Consider the following 22,270-nt stretch of genomic DNA (forward strand, 5'->3'; position numbering starts at 1 on the left):
TACTGAGATGAGTGTGAGAAGAGGGATTAGGGCCAGCAATTAAACCTGAACTCCGGACTCTCTGAACATGCAATATATCTCTGTCCCTCTCTCTTTCCTTCTGTGTCCATCTGTCTGCCTCTCTCTCTCTCTGTCTCTGTCCCTCTCTCTTTCCTTCTATGTCTATCTGTCTGCCTCTCTCTCTCTCTCTGTCTCTGTCCCTCTCTCTTTCCTTGTATGTCCATCTGTCTGCCTCTCTCTCTCTGTGTCTCTGTCCCTCTCTCTTTCCTTCTCTGTCTATCTGTCTGCCTCTCTCTCTCTCTCTGTCTCTGTCCCTCTCTCCTTCTTCTCTTTCCTTCGCTATCTGTCTGTCTCTCTTTCCTTCTCTGTCTCTATCTATCTCTCTCTCTCTCTCTCTCTCTCTCAGGGGGATAAAGGGAATCTGGGCTACAAAGGAGAGAAGGGAGACAGGGGGGAGCCGGGCGTTCTGGGTCCCCCTGGCCCCCCCGGGAGATCAGGCCTCGTGGTGAGTGTGTTATCACCCCCCCCCCCCCCCATCCCCAAATCCTCCCCCCTCACGACCGCCCCCCCCCTGCCAAACGACCCCTCTAAAGCTGTCTGTCAATTAACCACTGCAGCTTAAACTAATTACTGCAAAGATCATTTCTCAAATGATCTGGTGTGAGAGGGAATACAGTATATGAGCATGACGGTTTCATCCTGTTTATTCGAGGGGGGTAGGGGTGATGGGGGTGGGGGGGGGACGGAGGGGGGGGGGCGGAGGGGGCGGGCTTTTGGTCGCCTGCGATCTCTTCATGTGGTGTGTTGTGACTAAAATATGTTTTCCTTGGTTTCGGTTCAGTTCAGTTCCGTTGGGTTGCTGTATAATTCCCCCCCCCCCCTCCGCCCGCCCCCCCCGCATAGGAATGTTTTGATGGGGTTGTGGCACATGTGAGCAATCAGGGTTTTTTGAAACGATGCGTTCCGCAAAAAGAAAAGCCTTATTTTGGGGGGGATGAATGAGTTTGTGTTTGTTCTCGAGAACAAAAGTAAGACAACAATAAGTCACTCATCGTTTATGAAGTCGGCTTGTCTCGTCCAAACCCAAGGCCTTGCTGGGCTCAGAACATGTTTGTAAACTAAGGAGAAAGTCATGGATTTTACAGGATGAGATCAGTGCTTTCCCACTAATGCCCCCTTGACGTGAGGAAGAGGACGTACGCTCTCTAAGTGACACGGAGGCTGCGTTTTTAAACGGCGCATCAATAAACACATCGATTTTAAGTCATTTCAGATGTGCGCTGGATTTGTATTGGGGCGGGGGGGAAGGCCCGAGGGTGAGAGAGTCTTGCCTTTGTTTCAGGGCCCCAAAGGGGAATCCATCGTCGGCCCCCAGGGCCCCCCAGGAACTCCCGGACTACCAGGAGCCCCCGGGTACGGACGGGCGGGACCGCAGGGCCCCCCCGGGCCTCCGGGGCCACCGGGGCCACCCCCTCTCTACGGCTCGGGTGAGACGCTCCGTGCGATTTCCAAATACGTCGCAGACCGCATGTCCATCTATCACATGGGTTTTTTTTTTTTTTTTCCCCCTCTCTCTCGCCACACAGATTAATCATTAAAGGTGTGAGGTCACAAATGTGTGATTAGAATGTTCTTAACTGGACATTCTAATGCTGATGTCACAATCACTGCTGGTAACTGAAAGCAGTGGAGTTCTAGAATGGATTTCTATGATTAAAAAAAAGAAATGTTTTTTAAACCTGCTCTTGCAAGGCGATGGAAGATAGAAATGTATTTGTTATAAATATATACAATACGTTAAAACGCAGAATGTGTCGACATTTTAAAGTGTTTTAGAATGAATACATTTTTTATCTTCCATTGCTCTGCAAAAGTGGCTGAAAGTTTTGCATTTAATTTTGTGTCCTTTTCTTTTTCATGGACCTTGGTTACATTGCACCAGAACATTATTCAATCCACAAAAAAAAAATACCTGCTCTTCAGAAAGGCCTAAGCATACATATAAATATTAATATGAAAGCCTGGTTCTCAAATGTATTTTGAGAGTGTGAGCAATCAAAAACAAGGTTAAATCCAGGATAAGAGGAAGCAGGCTTTACTGCTCCTTGGAGTGGCTGCTGAGAGCAGGCCAGCTTTGTCTGTGTGTTCACAGCGGGGATCGGAGAGCATGCGCAATTTGGGAAGTCTCTCATCCCTAACGTCTCTAGTCTCTAGTCTCTAATCGATTGTTTTAAAATCACCTCTGACGTGAACAAAGTAGATGCCCTAATTGACCTGCCAAAAGAGATGTGTGGTAACTTGGAATGTGTGGAGTTGTTAAAAACTGAGTTTGAGTATCTTTAGCCCAGGCGTAGGCAAACTTTCGGCCTCGGCTGTGACTGTGATGAGAACGCGCGGCGGTTTAGACGCACCCGCGGGGCCCCACGGGGCCCGAATCCCATGCGTCTGCTCCTGTCCTTTCAGGCATTTCCCTTCCGGGGCCACCCGGCCCTCCTGGACTTCCTGGGGCCCCTGGACACGGAAATCCAGTGAGTGGGGTGGGGGGAGTGGGGAGGGGGGGGGGGGGGAGGGTCAAACGGACCGTGCGGAGAATAGAGAGGCAGCCAACGGCTGCAGCTAGTTTTGAGAGTCAACGTTTACGTCAGCTTTCAGTTGATTTGTTCTTTTGTTGTTCTTTTGTGTCTTAAAACTTGGTTTTATGTGCTTCAACATGCCTTTGTTTATTTCTGATCCGTTTACTATTTTATTTTGTATTCTTTCTTCCCCATGTTTTCCGTGAAGCATTTTGGGATGCAAAATCCTTCTTACATTGATACTCATTTACAGAGAGGTTAAATGCTGAACTTTGTGCGACACCTTCGTTTTTTCCTGTGTTTTATTACCTGCATGAGTACACCTGCGTGTGTACGGTGTGTAAGTGTGTGACTCTACCTCTCTACCTGCGTGTGTATAGTGTGACTCTACCTGCATGTGTACAGTGTGTAGAGTGTGACTCTACCTCTCTACCTGCGTGTGTATAGTGTGACTCTACCTGCGTGTGTACAGTGTGTAGAGTGTGACTCTACCTCTCTACCTGCGTGTGTAGAGTGTGACTCTACCTGCATGTGTACAGTGTGTAGAGTGTGACTCTACCTCTCTACCTGCGTGTGTGCAGTGTGTAAGTGTGTGACTCTACCTGCGTGTGTACAGTGTGTAGAGTGTGACTCTACCTGCGTGTGTACAGTGTGTAGAGTGTGACTCTACCTCTCTACCTGCGTGTGTACAGTGTGTAAGTGTGTGACTCTGCCTCTCTACCTGCGTGTGTACAGTGTGTAAGTGTGTGACTCTACCCCTCTACCTGCGTGTGTGCAGTGTGACTCTACCTGCGTGTGTACAGTGTGTAAGTGTGTGACTCTACCTCTCTACCTGCGTGTGTAGAGTGTGACTCTACCTGCGTGTGTACAGTGTGTAAGTGTGTGACTCTACCTCTCTACCTGCGTGTGTAGAGTGTGACTCTACCTGCGTGTGTACAGTGTGTAAGTGTGTGACTCTACCTCTCTACCTGCGTGTGTGCAGTGTGTGTGTGACTCTACCTCTCTACCTGCGTGTGTACAGTGTGTAAGTGTGTGACTCTACCTCTCTACCTGCGTGTGTACAGTGTGTAGTGTGTGACTCTACCTCTCTACCTGTGTGTGTACAGTGTGTAGTGTGTGACTCTACCTCTACCTGCGTGTGTGCAGTGTGTAAGTGTGTGACTCTACCTCTCTGCCTGCGTGTGTACAGTGTGTAGTGTGTGACTCTACCTGTGTGTGTGCAGTGTGTAAGTGTGTGACTCTACCTCTCTGCCTGCGTGTGTACAGTGTGTAAGTGTGTGACTCCACCTCTCTACCTGCGTGTGTGCAGTGTGTAAGTGTGTGACTCTACCTCTCTACCTGCATGCGTAAGTGTGTGACTCTACCTCTACCTGCGTGTGTACAGTGTGTAAGTGTGTGACTCTACCTCTCTGCCTGCGTGTGTACAGTGTGTAAGTGTGTGACTCTACCTCTCTACCTGCGTGTGTACAGTGTGTAAGTGTGTGACTCTACCTCTCTACCTGCGTGTGTACAGTGTGTAAGTGTGTGACTCTACCTCTCTACCTGCGTGTGTACAGTGTGTAAGTGTGTGACTCTACCTCTCTACCTGCGTGTGTACAGTGTGTAAGTGTGTGACTCTACCTCTCTACCTGCGTGTGTACAGTGTGTAGAGTGTGTGACTCTACCTCTCTACCTGCGTGTGTACAGTGTGTAGAGTGTGACTCTACCTCTCTGCCTGCGTGTGTACAGTGTGCAGTGTGTGACTCCACCTCTCTGCCTGTCCCAGGTGACCACCCTTCTGAGCGTGGACACCTTGCTGAGGGAGACGTATCGCGCGGTGGAGGGCACCATGGCCTACGTCTCGGACACGGCCCAGCTCTACATCCGCGTGCGGGACGGCTGGAGACAGGTGCAGGTACGCTGACGGCCCCTCACCTGCGTGTGTGTGTGTGTGTGTGAGTGTGTGTGTGTGTGTGTGTGTGTGTGTGTGTGTGAGAGAGAGGGTGCGTGTGTGTGTGTGTGTGTGTGTGTGTGTGAGAGAGGGTGTGTGTGTGTGTGTGAGTGAGTGTGTGAGAGGGTGTGTGTGCGTGCGTGTGTGTGTGTGTGAGAGAGAGGGTGCGTGTGTGTGTGTGTGTGTGAGTGTGTTTGTGTGAGAGAGAGAGGATGTGTGTGCGTGCATGTGCGTGTGTGTGTGAGAGAGAGAGGGTGTATGTGTGTGTGTCTGTGTGTGAGAGAGAGAGGGTGTGTGTGCGTGCGTGTGTGTGTGAGAGAGAGAGGGTGTATGTGTGTGAGTGTGTGTGTGTGTGGGGGGGGTGTGAGAGTGAGTCTGTGTGTCTGTGTGTGTGTGTGTGTGTGTGTGAGAGAGAGGGTGCGTGTGTGTGTGTGTGACAGAGAGAGGGTGTGTGTGCGTGCGTGTGTGTGTGTGTGAGAGAGAGGGTGCGTGTGTGTGTGTGTGTGAGTGTGTGTGTGTGAGAGAGAGAGGATGTGTGTGCGTGCGTGTGCGTGTGTGTGTGAGAGAGAGAGGGTGTATGTGTGTGTGTCTGTGTGTGTGTGTGTGTGTGTGAGTGTGTGTGTGAGAGGGGGGTTACCTATAGCTGCTTGCACTGCATTCAGTTCTGCCATCACCGTTGGGCAGCCCTGCTTCATCGCAGTGACTGACATGATTGTCTCAGTTTGATGTTCCACAATGATAAATCGCAGCTGCCTGTTGTACTCGTGCCCCTGCAGGATACATAAAATTGGTTTTCTTGGGGCAAAAGTAAACAAAATAAAAAGAACAGAAATGAATGAGCAGCTCGGTAAGTGGGGCATGTTTGGCTGTGGTAGGCAGGGGCGGCATTGTTCCTGGAGACCGAAACAAATAATGTGCTGAAGTGCAACTAAATGAATCTACTGCACTTGAGAACACTTGAAGCGTAATTGAAGTGTATTTCATTAAAATTAAAGTGTGCTGAAGTCTATAATGTTTTTCGCTTGGGTTTGGAGGGTTTAGACTAAAGCCACGGGATGTGTCCCCGCTCCCTGTTTCCGCAGCTCGGAGAGGTGATCCCCATCCCCGCGGACAGCCCCTCCTCCTCCTCCTCCTCCTCCGCCTCTGCCTCCTCCTCTTCCTCACAGGTGCTGAGTAGGGTTCCGGAGCGCGCCAGTCTCAGAACGCCTTCCCAGGTACGAGGACGGGAAACGGGCGTGGCTATGGGCACAGTGAGGGGTGTGGGTATGGGTGTGGTTATGGGCATGGCTTTGGGCATGGTTAGGGGTGTGGGTATGGGGGTGGCCATGGGTGTGGTTATGGGCATGGTGAAGGGTGTGGGTATGAATGTGGTTATGGGCAGGGTTGTGGGTGTGGCTATGAGTATGGCTTTGGGCATGGTTAGGGGTATGGGTATGAGCGAGGGTATGGGTGTAGGTATGGGGGTGGCCATGGGTGTGGTTATGGGCATGGTGAAGGGTGTGGGTATGAATGTGGTTATGGGCAGGGTTGTGGGTATGGCTATGGGCGTGGTGAAGGGTGTGGGTATGAGTATGGCTTTGGGCAGGGTTGTGGGTGTGGCTGTGGGCGTGGCTATCCTTCCTTGCCACCAAACGCACCGTTCACTTCCTGGACAACTGCCTGCAAAATGGCTTCAGCCCTGGAGCCAGGATCCTTTTCCCGTGACACCCTGCTGTGTCGGAGCCATTTCTGACACCCTGCACTACACGCGTAACGCGTCCGTTTGATCTGTTTCAGGCCCTGCAGACCTTCCTGCCTGGCCACACCATTCTGCCCCAGAGCGTTGGCACAGGCCCAGGGGTAAGAGTCACTCTGCGATCTCTCAAACTGTTGCTATGCTTGTAGTTTCCCTACGTGCTGCAATGCAGGCCCCGTTTTCTTAAACATTGTAATGGAATATTTTTTTTTTTAAAGTATGTAATTTTACCAGGGGGCGACATAGCTCACAAGGTAAGAGCGGTTGTCTGGCAGTCGGAGGGTTGCCGGTTCGATTCCCCGCCCTGGGCGTGTCGAAGTGTCCCTGAGCAAAACACCTAACGAGCTGATTGGTACCTTGCATGGCAGCCTTTCACCGTTGGTGTGTGAGTGTGAGTGTGTGTGTGTGTGTGTGTGTGTGTGAATGGGTGAATGAGAGGCATCAGTTGTAAAGCACTTTGGATAAAAGCGCTATATAAATGTAGTCCATTCCATTTCCCATTGTAATATTTCGCGTTTGGACTGGACCGGCGCTCTGGTGCTTTCTGCCTGCTGGAGGTTTTAGAGAGGGGTTTCGGCGAGCCTCGTTTGGGACGATGGTTTCGGGGTAAAGCCAGAGCGTAGCGCCGCTGGTTATCACAAAAATTTTCTTTTTGCACCTCTCTGATTGAGGCCAGTGGAGAACATTAATATTTTATAGCAATGATGGAACTGCAAGTCATTGCTTCACACCTCCTGTCTTTCTTATGCTGATGTGATTCGGGGAAAGTATGTTCTGGTGTGTGTGTGTGTGTGTGTAAATGCGTGTGTATATGTGTGTGTGTGTGTATATATATATATATATATGTGTGCATGTGTGTGTGCATGTGTTTGTTTGTGTGTATGTGTATGTGTGTGTGTGTGTGTCTGTGTGTACTGTATGTGTGCGTGTGCGTGCGTGTGTGTGTGTGTGTGTGTGTGTGTGTACTGTATGTGTGTATATGTGTATGTGTAGCTGATTGGCCGTGCGCTGGAGGGGAGCGTTGTGATTGGACGGCAGTCCCCCCCCCGTCTGACCCTGTGACCCCGCCCTGCTCCCCAGCTCCGCCTGGTGGCCCTGAACGCCCCGTTCTCCGGGGGCCTGCGGGGGATCCGGGGCGCCGACTTCCTGTGCTACCAGCAGGCCCGCGCCGTCGGCATGGCGACCACCTACAGGGCCTTCCTGTCCTCGCACCTGCAGGACCTGGCCAGCATCGTGAAGAAGAGCGACCGCTTCAACATGCCCGTGCTCAACCTGCGGGTAGGCCACACAAACACTGCTCTGAACCTGCGGGTAGGCCACACAAACACTGCTCTGAACCTGCGGGTAGGCCACACAAACACTGCTCTGAACCTGCGGGTAGGCCACACAAACACTGCTCTGAACCTGCGGGTAGGGTTAGGGTTAGGGTTGGGGTTAGGGTTAGGGTTAGGGTTAGGGTTGGGGTTGGGGTTAGGGTTGGGGTTGGGGTTAGGGTTAGGGTTAGGGTTGGGGTTAGGGTTAGGGTTAGGGTAGGCCACACAAACGCTGCTCTGAACCTGCGGGTAGGGTTAGGGTTAGGGTTGGGGTTAGGGTTAGGGTTAGGGTTGGGGTTGGGGTTAGGGTTAGGGTTGGGGTTGGGGTTAGGGTTGGGGTTAGGGTTGGGGTTGGGGTTAGGGTTAGGGTTAGGGTTGGGGTTAGGGTTGGGGTTAGGGTTAGGGTTAGGGTAGGCCACACAAACGCTGCTCTGAACCTGCGGGTAGGGTTAGGGTTAGGGTTAGGCCGCACAGACGCTGCTCTCCTCACAGCGCCGGAGACACTCAGATTAAAGAGTCTATTCTTTTTTTTATTTTGGGGATTTTGTGTCGTTGCTCCCCCGAAAATGACTGGAGATGTGTGATGTCATATATTCATAGATTTCTATTAATACTGCCCCATATATTAAATGATTTTAAGTGGCCTTTAAATAAAAATCTCAGGATTTAAAAGGTTTAAATGTGCTTGGCTGCACATGCAGTGCCAAGTTTCTTTGCACAAGTAATGCCTTTCTGGGGTTAATTTACAGACACTTCCCACTCATCCCTGCTGTTCTTCACTCATCCCTCCCTTTCTACACTCATCCCTCCTGCTCCACACTCATCCCTCCTGTTCTTCACTCATCTCTCCTGTTCCACACTCATCCCTCCCTTTCTACACTCATTCCTCCTGTTCCTCACTCATCCTCTTGCTCCTCTCTCATCCCTCCTGTTCCTCTCTCCTGTTCCACACTCATCCCTCCTGTTCCCACTTATCCCTCCTGTTCCCACTCATCCCTCCTGTTCCTACTTATCCCTCCTGTTCCCACTCATCCCTCCTGTTCCTCACTTATCCCCCCGTTCCACACTAATCACTCCTGTTCCTCACTTATCCCTCCTGTTCCCACTCATCCCTCCTGTTCCCACTTATCCCTCCTGTTCCCACTCATCCCTCCTGTTCCACACTCATCCCTCCTGTTCCTCACTCATCCCTCCTGTTCTTCACTCATCCCTCCCTTTCTACACTCATCCCTCCTGTTCCCACTTATCCCTCCTGTTCCCACTCATCCCTCCTGTTCCTCTCTCCTCAGGGCGATGTGCTCTTCAGCAGCTGGATGTCCATCTTTTCGGGGAACGGGGGCGTCTTCGATCCGGAGATCCCGATCTACTCCTTCGATGGGCGGAACGTGATGACAGACCCCGCCTGGTGAGTGGGTGGGGCTAGGGTGCACCAGCCCCCCCCCCCAAAAAGCTCAGTGTGCCTCACCTCTGTGAATCATCTGTGTCATGCCCTGTGAAAAGGCACAGTAACCTGTGAAAAGAATGGATGTGCCAGCCTCTCAAATACATGTAATTTATTAGCAAGATATAAATTAGTGCGTAACTAATTATAAATAAAAATAAAGCGTTCACAGTAAAATGTTCAGTGTTCAATCAACTCCATTCAGTGCTCTTCGTTAGCATTGAATTATCACCGGACATTTTACTGTGCCTGCTGATCACCTTACCATTCTCTGCAAAGACTTCTCTAATAATCAGTATAAATGGGTAGTGTTAAAAAAGGACGGTACAGGAATTTGTATCCTTACAAATAAAACATCACTCTAAAAGTACAGCCTGGTAAAAGAGTTATATTTAAAACAAGGGGCCAAAAAGAGAATAGCCCAGTGACAATTATCATCAGCAGTGGTGGGACGATAGAAATCCCCCAAATCCCAAAAACAGGGTTCGTGGGCTCTCGACTCACCCCTGCAGTGTGGCCTTGGACAACCCCGGACGACCGCGGCCATCATCATCATCATCATCATCATCCTCACTGCCGCTGTGTTCTCTGTCTGTTTATGCAGGAGCATTAGTCAGCACATCTCCACACGGGCTGCGTTAGTAGTGACTCAGCAGGCCCGCCGTGTGCCGTCGTGCTGAAAAAGCGAGCGTTCTGCTATTTAACGGATGGCTAGGCGCTTTTCTGGGGCGCTTTTTGTGGAGTGGACCCTCCTTTCTGTTACCGAGCTCCGGAGATTATTCTCTAATGGAGAACGCGAACTGGAAAAACTGCGGAGATGTGCGGATGGTGTCGGTGCGAGTGAAATGAAACAGGGTGTTGGGAGATTGAATTGGGTTTTCATTACATTACATTATTACATTACAGGCATTTAGCAGACGCTCTTATCCAGAGCGACTTACACAACTTTTTACATAGCACTTTACATTGTATCCATTTATACAGCTGGATATATACTGAAGCAATGCAGGTTAAGTACCTTGCTCAAGGGTACAACGGCAGTGTCCTTACCCGGGATTCGAACCTACGACCTTTCGGTTACAAGCGCAGTTCCTTACCCACTGTGCCACACTCCGTCCTTTTCATTACTGGAGCGGAGCGGGTTTCGCCTTTTCAAGGTTCAGGACCGATGCGTTTTAACGGGCTTGTGTTTCCATTCAGTGTGTAAGTGCGGCTGGAAACGTCTCATCTGACTGCTGACTGCTCATCTTGCACAGGTGTCACTGACTGTCTCTCTCAGTGCCTCGGTACTGCGAGCAAATGCTCTGCTTTGTTTTAATCCATTATGTGTGTGTGTGTGTGTGTGTGTGTGTGTGTGTGTGCGTGTGTGTGTGTGTGTGTGTGTGTGTGTACGTTCGTGTGTGTGTGTGTGTGTGTGTGTGTGTATGTGTGTGTGTGTATATGTTCGTGTGTGTGCGTGTGCGTGTGTGTATGTGTGTATGTGTGTGTGTGTGTGCGTGCGTGTGTGCGTGTGTGTGTGTGTGTGTGTGTGTATGTGTATGTGTGTGTGTGTGTGTGTGTGTATGCGTGTGTATGCGTGTGTATGTGTATGTGTGTGTGTGTATGCGTGTGTATGCGTGTGTATGCGTGTGCGTGTGTGTGTGTGTGTGTGTGTGTGTGTGTGTGTGTGTATGTATGTGTGTATGTATGTGTGTGTGTGTGTATGTGTGTGTGTGTGTATGTGTGCGTGTGTGTGTGTGTGCACCCGCAGGCCTCAGAAGATGCTGTGGCACGGCTCCAGCTCCGTGGGGATCCGTATGACCTCCAGCTACTGCGAGGCGTGGCGGGCGGGCGACATGGCGGTGACGGGCCAGGCCACGCCCCTGCAGAGCGGCCTGCTCCTGGGCCAGAACCCCCGCAGCTGCTCCAACCGCTTCGTCGTGCTCTGCGTCGAGAACGGCTACGTGCCCGCGGGGCCCCGGGGGAGGAGCTAACCCACCCTGGCCCCGCCCCCAATCCTGGCCCCGCCTGGGCCAGCACCCCCCTCCCCTGGCCCCGCCCCCATCTTGGCCACGCCCCCCTCTACCCTGACCACGCCCCCACCCCTGACCTGGCCCTGCCCCCCCATCCTGGCCTCGCCTGGGCCACGCCCCCCACCCCCTCCACCCTGGCCACACCCCCTGCCCTGGCCACACCCCGACCCCCTGCCCCCCCCCCCCTCCCCCAACAAACACATAGACAACCACCTCTGTGTGGAGTCCTCATTCTTTTCTGATTTAGTTTTATTTTTAAATATTCGTTATATTTCTAACTTTGAAAAGGTGTAAATATGTGTACATTGCTTTGTACCACCATCGTCCCACCCACACTGTCCGCTTGACTGACAGGATGCCAAAGAACCCATACCTCAGAGTGAACCGTTGTGGAATCTCAGCCAATGGGAGAGGCTGTTCTTCAAATCAGGCTGGCTTCTGTCCAATCAAACATCAGCATGTTTTGCTCATTACCGATCTGAGGTTAAAATGTAGGGAGTCCGTTCTTTACCGGTTGTGCCGCCAATGTTATCATTTCCCGGTGTTGCTCAGAGTCAACCCTTGAAAGTGAAAAGTTGGGGGAAAACAACTGTCACACCTGAAAGTTAACAGAAGTGTGTTTCTGCCAGGAAAAGCGTTCATTGTTTCCTGAAGAGAGGAAGTCATTCAGATGCACTGTTATGATTTAGTGCTTTCCATTCCATGCCCATGAAGGGTTATTGTTTGAAAAGGTTCACTGACTTTTGTTCTAAGCAGATATTTTCCTCTTAGTATTTCCATTCCATGTTTTTATTTATACAGAGACAGCACATAAATATAATCAAAATAAATCTAGAGACACACAGTTTAAATATGTAATTAAATTAAGATTTAGATACGCTTGTTCAAAGCAACTTTCATCTGAAATAATATTTTTGTACGACATCTCTTTTTGATTGATTTAAATTAACAGATGTTCAGGTTTTGATAGTAGATGCCATGTTTATTTTGGAATGTAAAATTGATGACTGTAAATGCATTTTTTTGAAGACATTTGGACGAAAGTATTTGATAAACAGTTTAACAAAGCAAATGATGTCATTTTTCATGGCCATGGAAGCATGTGGTTTTTCTATAATGAAACAGAGAAAATATGTGTGTTTACACATTGACTGGTGCTCATTGAATAAATGTTTTTGTAAATACTTGATTCCTGTTTTTTATTTTTTAAACAGCTTTTGTCTCTGGTAACTGGCCCTGCATTGGATTGGCAGCCTGTCCAGGGTGTATTTCCGCCTCTTGCCAGATGCATGCTGGGATAGGCTACAGCACCCCCGCGACCCTGACCAGGATAAGTGGGTATAGATAATGGATGGACCCTTCCCGGGATAAGTGGGTATAGATAATGGATTGACCCTGCCCAGGATAAGCAGGTATAGATAATGGATTGACCCTGCCTAGGATAAGCGGGTATAGATAATGGATGGACCCTGGCCAGGATAAGCGGGTATTGATAATGGATGGACCCTTCCCAGGATAAGCGGGTATAGATAATGGATGGACCCTTCCCAGGATAAGCGGGTATAGATAATGGACGGACCCTGGCCAGGATAAGCGGGTATAGATAATGGACGGACCCTGGCCAGGATAAGTGGGTATAGATAATGGATGGACCCTGGCTAGGATAAGCGGGTATAGATAATGGATGGACCCTGGCTAGGATAAGCGGGTATAGATAATGGATGGACCCTGACCAGGATAAGCGGGTATAGATAATGGATGGACCCTGACCAGGTTAAGCGGGTATAGATAATGGATGGATGGATGGATGGATACTGGTAACTGCACACCTGTCCCATCTATATTGTCCTTCTTTAATTTGGGGGCGGTGCACATTATCACATGTTGTCCCCCTGGGGTTTTTAATTGTGATTTTCTTTGCTGTAAATGGTGGGGGGGTGGGGGGGGGGGGGTGGGAGGGGGGGGGGGTTGGGGGGATTGTAGCTATGCACTTCAATTTAAAATCATTAGTAATGCAGTGTATGATATATTAAATATGCTACATTAAAGTGTCTCTTGGGCATTAATGTCCAAACCTCTTGTCCAAGACAGTTATATCTCATCAATAGACCGTCTGTCTTCAATGCCGTTGTGCTGTTCAGCGAGACGTAAAGAATGTCTCCAGTGAGCACCCGTCAGCATAACTGAGTACTGTGTGAAATACAAGCGACATCACTGTGGAACAGAGCTTCAAACAAGGTCTTACACCAAAGTGAAATGGAGATTACGGGGCAAACCTATTCTGATTTAAGAGCTGGATGAGTTGTGTGAGTTACTCAACGATTCTGTCTTATCTCTGTACTCTGTACTCGTCGGATTCATTTTTCCTGTAACGAGATGCAGCACGCTGTGATATGGCTCTGTTCCCTACTCATTATTCCGGGAGTCAGTGGCATGTTTTTCACTGAATGTCGGGCTGCTGCAATAACATTGTTTCACCACTTGGGGCACTAGAGAGCCAACAGAGGGGGTCACAGCCTGCATGTTAAGTTTTTGTTTTGTTCCGAGAATTCATTAGTTTTGCCCACTTATCCTGCGTTTAGCGGCTGTTAACTGCAAAATTGTGAGTGCTTTGCAGTACCTTTTTGATCAATTGGCCAACCAGCTCAGATTTTTGTTTTCCACAGAAATTACTCCGACCTTTCATTAATTCTCGTCATGCCTGTGTCTCTCCACAAACATCATTAATATTGAACATCACCCGATAAATTCTAAATAATCAAACGCACTCAATCAGATATCAGGAATGATTGTGGCAGATGTGGTCTCTCCAGTTCACACATCGGGGGGCTACTCTGTCCGCATGAAGCCGTTGCTCTCAGCCTCACAGTCGTAGTGTAGGTGGCGGACGCAAATCCGGACAAAGTCTTTTTGTCTTTCATTGAAGTTCAACTGATAAAGAATCACGCGCTTCGGAGTGAACTTGGGGACGACTTTTGTGTAGCTGGTCTAAAGCACGGCTGGATTTTCCCTGGAGCCATAGGTGTTATTTATTTACTAAATGTAATATTTCAGTGCCGCAAATGCCCTGTTAACACAATGTCACCTTTAACCAGGCTTTATTTAGCACTTTCAGATCCTTTTTTTTTTTTCCCCGGAGGTCTGTACACCAGCTCGCTTTGTATCTATGGTAACCGAAAGGAAAGAAATTAATCTTTGAACTTCTTTGAGATGTTATCTTAGTACATCGTGAGCTTTGTGTGATTTCTCTGGCTGAGTTACTGGGCCCAAATGTGCAAAGTAAATTGTCCTATTAGGACAGTAAATGTTCTATCTATCTGCTGCTCGGAATGTGACCGGTGTCACTTTTTTTTTGATTGATAAAAATTTTGATTCATTCTCCCAAATTGGGAAATTAGCTGTAAATCCATTGTGCAATGATCAAAGGAACAATCTGTCATCTTTAAATTTTGACTTAGTAAATCTCCCTCGATGCCAATAAAATCAAAAACATTTAAAATGGCACTTTAAAAAGTCAAATATATTTTGTCATATCATTACAGATTTTTCCTGTGAAAACAAAATTTTTCCCCCCAAAAAAATTTCCCTGTCCTGAAAGTAGTGTTTCCTGTTCTGGAAACACAGCTTCCTGTTTGCCAGGGGTCTTAGGTCTGAGTGGGGCATCATCTGGATGCCCACTGTTCACAGGAAGTGCCCAGCCTCCACTTCCTGTCGCTCAGCCTATGAGAAACGAGGAAAGGGATCGGGCGATAAACCTAATCCAATCAAATCATGAAGGGGCAAATGAAGCGGCCAATCCTCTCAGTGCGGTGAGCGTGCGGCTCGTTAATTAACCCAGCTCATCGATGGCGGGGTAGAGCTGCGTTCGCGCTTACGAGCGAGAGGGAAACATTTTGTCTGATGTGGATTAATTGAAACAGCCACAGTCGGGGAGGGGGGGGGAGTCCTGGGATTTTTGCAGTTCAGGAATCCAATTTCCCCTAGTGTGCTAAAACTGAGGAATCGTTTGTAAAATCATTGGCAAGTAACTATAATGGAAAAGGCTGCATCCACTCATGCTGCTTTATTGTAACTACTGCTCACTGATACTGAAAAAGAAAATATATATAAATAATACCTCTCTTCCTTTTTTGGTTTATGTTATTGGAATGAGGGCATCCTGGGTAAGGTAACTTTTGTGCACTTTAGTGTCAGAAATGTTTTTTGTGTTGCACAGACAACACAAATTATTATTATGTTATAATTATTATTACATTACTGACATTTAGCAGACACTCTTATCCAGAGTGACTTACACAACTTTTTACGCAGGATTTAAATTGCATCCATTTATACAGCTGGATATATACTGAAGCAATGCAGGTTAAGTACCTTACTCAAGGGTACAACGGCAGTGTCCTTCCTGAGGAATCGAACCTGCGACCTTTAGGTTACAAGACCAGTTCCTTACCCATTATACTACGCTGCCAGGTACAATAACTATTATTATTATACACTGCTGAGAATTCGCCGCTACACAACCCCGTCTTGTCTGGCGGTATAGGCGCGAGATCCCCGCGTGTCCTGTGGCTCGTGATGCCTCGAGCCGCTAACTGTAGCCGCTAAAAATGCACACGACGAGTCTCTCCCACTCACTCCTCGGGAGCGGCCGTCCGATTTGCCGCTATCTTGAATGCACCGGCCGCTCGAACAGACTACACGGTAAAAATGTCCTGATGTTGGTTCAACTCTTAACGGATAACATTTGGTCCCAAATTCCAAAGTAATGTTATCTGTTAAGAGTTTAATTAACAGTGGACTTTACTGTTCATTTTTAAGGCCACATTATTATCTCAATTATTGATTTTGGATTTGATCCTGTATCTTTCTGTGACTGGTTATGTGGATGTGATCCAATTTGCCTGTTAAGTCTTTGAGCGGAATGGTGAGTTATGGCTGAGTATCTTTTCAAATTTTAGACTTCATTTTGGAATATGTTTTTGAATCATGCCCACAACCAATTGCAATGCCACAAACCCACAGAATGTAAACGCTGTCTGACATGTAATGCCTTTGAAAAGACTCGTTCTTAGTAAGTTATTGCTTGCAAGCTGGCACTTGGTATGTTTTGTTATTTATTTATTTTTTTGATGCTGATCTCATTTTAATGAGAATTTCAGTGGGTATTTTCCACCAAAGGCCTTTGTTTAAATGAAGGAGGGGGCACGTCAGATCACATTTTGCGAATGAGCGCCAGACTCTGGTCGAATTTCACCCCTTCTGTCGTTTTCGAGGAGTGTTTTTATATGAAGTCGGACTGAATCGTGGATGTTCCGCCTCATTTGAAATAGCTTAGCTGGCCGCAGACGGGGAGCTCTGTGTTCTTAGCTCTGTGGGATAGGGGACTACACTGAGACGTGCACATGTTTTAATGCGCGTGTGGCCCTCACACTGGATGCTCAGGCACACGCGCACGCATGCACGCACACACACACACACACACACACATATGCACACATGCATACACACAAACACACACGCATACACACACATATGCAGGTATGCACACACACACACACACACATGCACACACACACACACACACACAGAACACATATGCAGGTATACACACATACACACACACACACAGAACACACGCGCATGCACGCGCACACACACACACACACATATGCAGGTATACACACATACACACACACACACAGAACACATGCGCATGCACACACACACACACACACACATATATGCAGGTATGCACACACACTCGCGCACACACACATATGCAGGCATGCACACAAAAAAATGCACACATACTCAAAAACACATGTATGCAGGCACACACACACTAAAGCACACACACACACACACACATATGCAGGCACGCATGCACAGAATAGCACACACACACACTCACAAACATACATATGCAAACATGCACACAAACGAACACACACACACACGCACACAACCATGCAAGCACATGCTGACAGACATCTCCTGTGTGTGCTAAATTCGTATTCCCATATCACAGCTAAACAAATAAAGTTTATCTTTTTTTAAACTCATGAAAATAAAAGCAATATTAGCAATACAGCTGGATATATACTGAAGCAATGCAGGTTAAGTACCTTGCTCAAGGGTACAACGGCAGTGTCCTACCCAGGAATCGAACCTATGACCTTTCGGTTACAAGCCCAGTTCCTTAGCTAGCACAGTGGGCGGCAGTTGTACTGTACAATGCTGCCCCAATGGGACCCCTAGTAGGGCTGATTACAAAAGAGGCTACACCAAGTCATCCTCGGTCCTGGTGCTGGAGATCCACAGAGCCTGCTGGCTATTGTTCTCACCTTATTCAGACCCAATAAACCAGGTGCCCTGAGTTAGCCTTGCAATCAACGTAATTCATCAACTGACTTTGCATAGGTTAGGTCAGAGAGTAATGTTTACTGTGTGAACTGGACTTAACATGCTCATGGCTATGAATAACTGTTACATAATGAGTATTGTATTTCATCGTACCTGTGTTTGGTAGTTGTTCCAACGACCTACGTTATGCACTTATAGTACGTTGCTTTGGATAAAAGCGTCTGCCAAATAAACGTAATGTAATGTAATGTAATGTTGCCGATCAATTGGTGTGCTACTCAAATTCTGAGTAAAAGCGAAAGCCAGCAGACCCTGCGGCTCTCCAGGACCAGGGCTGAGTAGCACTGAGCTGTGCTGTAAAGATGCACAGATACAGTGCGCAGTCGAAATGTAACCGAGGTCAGCCTTTAGCTTTAAATGCTCCCATTATGGGCAATAATACGACGATACCGACATAAGGATTAAGCCAAAAAACACAAACCGCTTTCCCAGCCCAACCTTCATAACCGCGGGTAGTCGGCCGTCATCCTTGTGGGCGGAAATGTCTGCGGAATTTTATTGTCCAGATAATCCAAAAAAAAAAAAAAGATTTCTCAGTGAAACTGCATTTTTTTTTTCTTCCTTCGGTTCTGAAAATGGTGAAGAGAAGTTAAAGAGAGATTTAAAAAAAAAAAAAAAAAAAATTCTACAAGATTGCAGCCTCTTCAGGCTGGGGGGGTTTGCGTCGACATGCTTTGTAGTTCTGCAATTTCAACATTTAAAGTACATAGTTTTTCCACACAAATCTAGTACCGTTAGCCCGTCTTATCATTGCAGAAATCCTCCTTAAATTCAGAAAGGAGCGCAGTTAGTGTGTGTCTTTTGATACGTGTGCAGCTAGCTGTTGTTTATAAGCTTTCTGGCACAAGCTGACCACCGGTGCCCTCCCGAAACCCAAGGGTTACTAACTGACCCCTGACCCCTGACCCCGGAACTTCCTGTTGGGAGGTCGGGTATTGTAAAAAAAAACAGCTCCTCGCTGGATAATGCAACGGCTAACCGCCACCGCAGTTAACGCTGGCGGGGTCGCACAGAAGAACTTTCAGCGTTAATTCAACTCTGACAGAGTTTTTTACGTGAATCCGAAGGAGATAGAAATGTGCTCTCCGTCAGAACGAAACGCATAGCTACCAGAGGTGATTTAACTTTTGAAAATGTTACCGTGGAAGATTTTAGTCCCGGCCAAGTTGTGCGCCGCTGCGCTGAGAATCGGCCCTTAGGCTGGAGAATGCCCCTGGAGGACCTCTGCGCGTCCGTCCAACTGAATCCGCGGAATGGACCTCGTACCCCCGAGTCCTGCGAACCAAGCAAACGATAACGGGCCCCGTGGCAGAAAAAGGGTTTTTTGGCCCCTCTCTGGTACATTTTTAACGAGCCCAGTCAGGGGCTTGGAGCCTCCCGCCTGTTATTATTCAGTACTCCGTGGATGAGAGCTAGTTATTAAGGCGATGCCTGCCATACTATTGTTCCCGCGCGATCGTGCAGCACACTAGGACATTTTTATTTATGTGTGAGACCGAGTCTACATTTCGTTGTGAAAGCCTCCTTCAGAGGAGTTTTTTTAAGTGCACAGCGTTCAAACAAGGACATGCATGCCCCACTGGTGGTTGCGAAGGCTGGGGGTGGGAGGGTGGGGTGGGGTGGGGCGGGGGATTGGGCTGGGGGTTTAGATTTGTTTTTCATTTTGGCACGATAAATTTTCATTATATAATGCAAGCCAGATTGTACTGCTGCCGTACACTGAGGTCTGAAAAAAAAAAAAAGCTTCAGGGCCCAGGGAAAGTTCTGGAAGATTGGTGGCAGCGCTGACAAAACCCAATGTAATTCCGCAGGTTTTCCAGGAAGGACAACAATTCATTACCTCTGACTATAAAAAAAAACTATTAGCATGCTGGAGAATGCTCGGATCTGCTTTATTTATGAAAGCAATGGACTGGAGGCCTGGTCCTCGAGCCTTCCCCATTAATGGATTTCAAGGACTGTGTTTTTTGGGCTCCTCCACGAGCTCGAGCATAATTGCAAATCAATAACGCATTAGAACAGAACACTGACGGGCAATAAAGCGCACAAAAAAAAGAGCAATTATCTCGAAAATGGGTTTTTGTTATTAATCGTCTTCTCAGACTTCCACTGCCGTAATTTGAATGCTGCGCGTACTGCAGTTTCCGGCAGTGAAATCGTTACTTCAGAACGTTTATGTGACTTATTACTCAGTTCGCGTTGTGTTGCGCAACTCATAAGTCAGCGAGGGAGTCCCGGTGATGTCCGTTGGGTTTTTCCTTTGATTTTTCTGCACACTTCCTTGGCCGGGGTCCTGCTGGTAGACAGATGACTTTATGTACAGGCAGAGATTATGTTGGGGTGGGGTGGGGTGGGGTGGGGTGGGGGTGGAGGGGGCTGGGCTGGAACTGAAAGGAGGGGCCAAGTCTGCTTGATCCGTGATCAGAACCCCCCCCCCTCCCTCACTATCCCCCTGGTCCACGATAGTAATGTCATCCATCCACACCCCCCCCCCCCCCCTTGCATAAAAGTCTAACTTCACCTCTGAGTTTACACAGGATACCAAGACGACAAAACAAATTCAATGACAAGGTAAGATTTCAATTTGTTTTGAAGGTATGGTTGTGACATTCCATTCAGTGCCCCGTAGGCAAGCACCAAAGTTATGAAAAAGTAGCTAAATTAAACGAGACAAACAAGGATTTGGCACCAAAGGATAACTCAGGGGGTGAGGCTCTGCAATAAAGCCGGGTTTGCGTGTGGAGAGAGTACTGTTCCTGTACACAGGGAAACTGCAAGTAATCCCAGGCACTTTGACATTATGGTCCTCTTAAAAATATATATTGATGACACTGGTAATATTATGGGACATTCCCATCCTCTCCCAGCCTAGGGGACACTGAATCGCAGCCAGTTTTCACCGCAAAAAAAAAAAAAAAACAGTGTCTCTTCGAGTGCACACACACAACATTAAACTGAGATCAACTCTGACAATAAAATGGTTCCACGATTTCTAAACAGTACCGAAGGGAACGAATCGCGCTTTATTTCACTGTCCACCTTTCCGTTCCAGGATCAGCGTCATCATCTTTAATGACAGAAAGTTACGTCAGATTCCATAAAAAAGGGGGGGTGAGGGGCGTGGGGGTGCGCGGTGGGATGCAGGCTTTTGATGTCGCCGCTGATCCAGCCCTCTCGTGACCGGGGAGTACGCTACTCCCCTCGCACATGCTCAGTGGAATCTGCGACCACAGGCCACTTTTTTTCTCCCCACTACTTTTCCCCATGTACCGCTAAAAGCAGTGTAGACGCTGGACGTGCCCTAGCGACGGCCGCTGAAATGGAGCTTGTCGGAGTGACGGAGTCTAGTTTGTGTTTTCGTTCACAATGCACTTTAGTACCTCAATAAGATGTCTGTGTGTTTCGAAATCATCCCTTTTTTCCTCGCCTTCAACGTTTACCATTTCGCACATGCCCAAGGTAAGTTTCGTTATTTTTTTATTCAAATACTTGCTTGTTATGTCACTTTTTTTTTTAACTTACGCGAGGCCTTTTTAAAAAAAACAACTAAAAACAGTTGGCTGCTAATTTCACTGTCTTCTGTTGTTTTCTCGTGAAAACATTAGAAAATTAAATGAATTTAAATCTGCGTCTTTCTAAACTGACTGGTGCAGTTACTTGTTGAACGCTTGTCCGTAGCCACTACCATGCTAGCTTTCCTCACTCAGTTTCACGGCTGCGCACACACAGTTGTACAGTAACACTAACAGCCCTGAATTAGATAAACTATCGCTAGTATGTTTATGAATAAGGAATATTCATAAACATACATCTGGCAAGGTATTTTAAAACCTGAGAACGTTTTTGTTTTGTTGGCAAATTGTTGATTTTCACTTTGTTACGTTTGCTTTGAGAACTGTAATGTTTTTACAATAGTTGTCGGAGCGCCGTGCGCGTTAGCAATTCAGTATGGAATGTAGTTTTACTACGAAACGCCGGGTTGTTTTACAGCAGCCAATCGCTGGAATGAAGAACATTCGCTTTTGTTTGGACTCCGTTACTCTAAAGTTTATCTCAAAATAAAGACTTCTGGTTAATATTAAATGTCAATACACCCCCCCCCCCCATTCATAACGATGGACACTGAATGGGCATCAATGAAGTGATACTAGTGAAAGTGGTGAGATTACATTGCGATGGATGGCAAGCATGCCCATTCTGCAGTAGGTTTTGTTAAGTTATATATTTTTCAAAGTTTATGATACTGTTCAGCACTTATGTTGACCAATAACAGAACAGTATTAATATCTTGGTAAATCAAAGGAAATTAACTTTTAAGTATCGGTAGTGAAGGGGAAACAGACTTATTTGAACTGCTAATGTTTAAGTGCTCCTCCTCCTATATTATTATTATTATTGTTGTTGTTGTTGTTGTTGTTATGTTGTTTTCTTTACACCATTATTTGTTTTGAGACCTCACTTTAAAAAATAAAATATCTGTACAGTATTTATGGAAGATGTAATGTAATGTAATGTAATGTAAAGATGAAAGCATACTATAGATGGCCCGCAGTAGCATGTAGGCCTATTTTCTTGAGAAAGGAAAAAAATCTCTTTCTCAAACTGAATATATGGAACAACTTCCTAGCCTTTAAAAACATGAATATAGATTTGAAATATGGTGAATATGGGGAATCCATCATAAAAACAAGGTAACGTGATTTTGTTGTTAAAAATGAAATGAAATGAGTAGTTTGGGGAACTACTTCAGGGTTAATACCGCTAGCTAATCATTTGTCTGTAACGTTAGTCACGGTGTGTATTAAAAATGGCTGACATTATTCTAAAATATAAGTACTGCCCG

At 47.3% G+C, this 22,270-nt stretch overlaps 2 protein-coding genes across 7 annotated transcripts in view; both read left to right on the forward strand.

Annotated features, from left to right (window-relative positions):
• Positions 1–11,041, forward strand: part of LOC118232870 (collagen alpha-1(XV) chain-like) — a 73,576-nt gene extending 62,535 nt beyond the window's left edge. For all 6 annotated transcript variants that reach the window (XM_035428070.1, XM_035428071.1, XM_035428074.1 and 3 more), the window contains 9 exons: positions 407–505; positions 1,343–1,487; positions 2,464–2,528; positions 4,339–4,467; positions 5,586–5,717; positions 6,280–6,342; positions 7,319–7,516; positions 8,841–8,956; positions 10,743–11,041. In XM_035428070.1, the coding sequence (XP_035283961.1) occupies positions 407–505; positions 1,343–1,487; positions 2,464–2,528; positions 4,339–4,467; positions 5,586–5,717; positions 6,280–6,342; positions 7,319–7,516; positions 8,841–8,956; positions 10,743–10,965 (1,170 nt within the window). In that variant the 3' untranslated portion in view covers positions 10,966–11,041. The remainder of the gene's footprint in view (positions 1–406; positions 506–1,342; positions 1,488–2,463; positions 2,529–4,338; positions 4,468–5,585; positions 5,718–6,279; positions 6,343–7,318; positions 7,517–8,840; positions 8,957–10,742) is intronic.
• A 9,576-nt stretch (positions 11,042–20,617) lies between these two features.
• The window catches only part of LOC118234731 (reversion-inducing cysteine-rich protein with Kazal motifs-like), a 44,581-nt gene continuing 42,928 nt past the window's right edge, over positions 20,618–22,270 (forward strand). The window contains exon 1 of the mRNA XM_035431515.1: positions 20,618–20,886. Within this exon, the coding sequence (XP_035287406.1) occupies positions 20,817–20,886 (70 nt within the window). The 5' untranslated portion in view covers positions 20,618–20,816. The remainder of the gene's footprint in view (positions 20,887–22,270) is intronic.

Source organism: Anguilla anguilla, chromosome 8, assembly GCF_013347855.1.
Source record: "Anguilla anguilla isolate fAngAng1 chromosome 8, fAngAng1.pri, whole genome shotgun sequence".
Classification (NCBI taxonomy): Eukaryota; Metazoa; Chordata; class Actinopteri; order Anguilliformes; family Anguillidae; genus Anguilla; species Anguilla anguilla.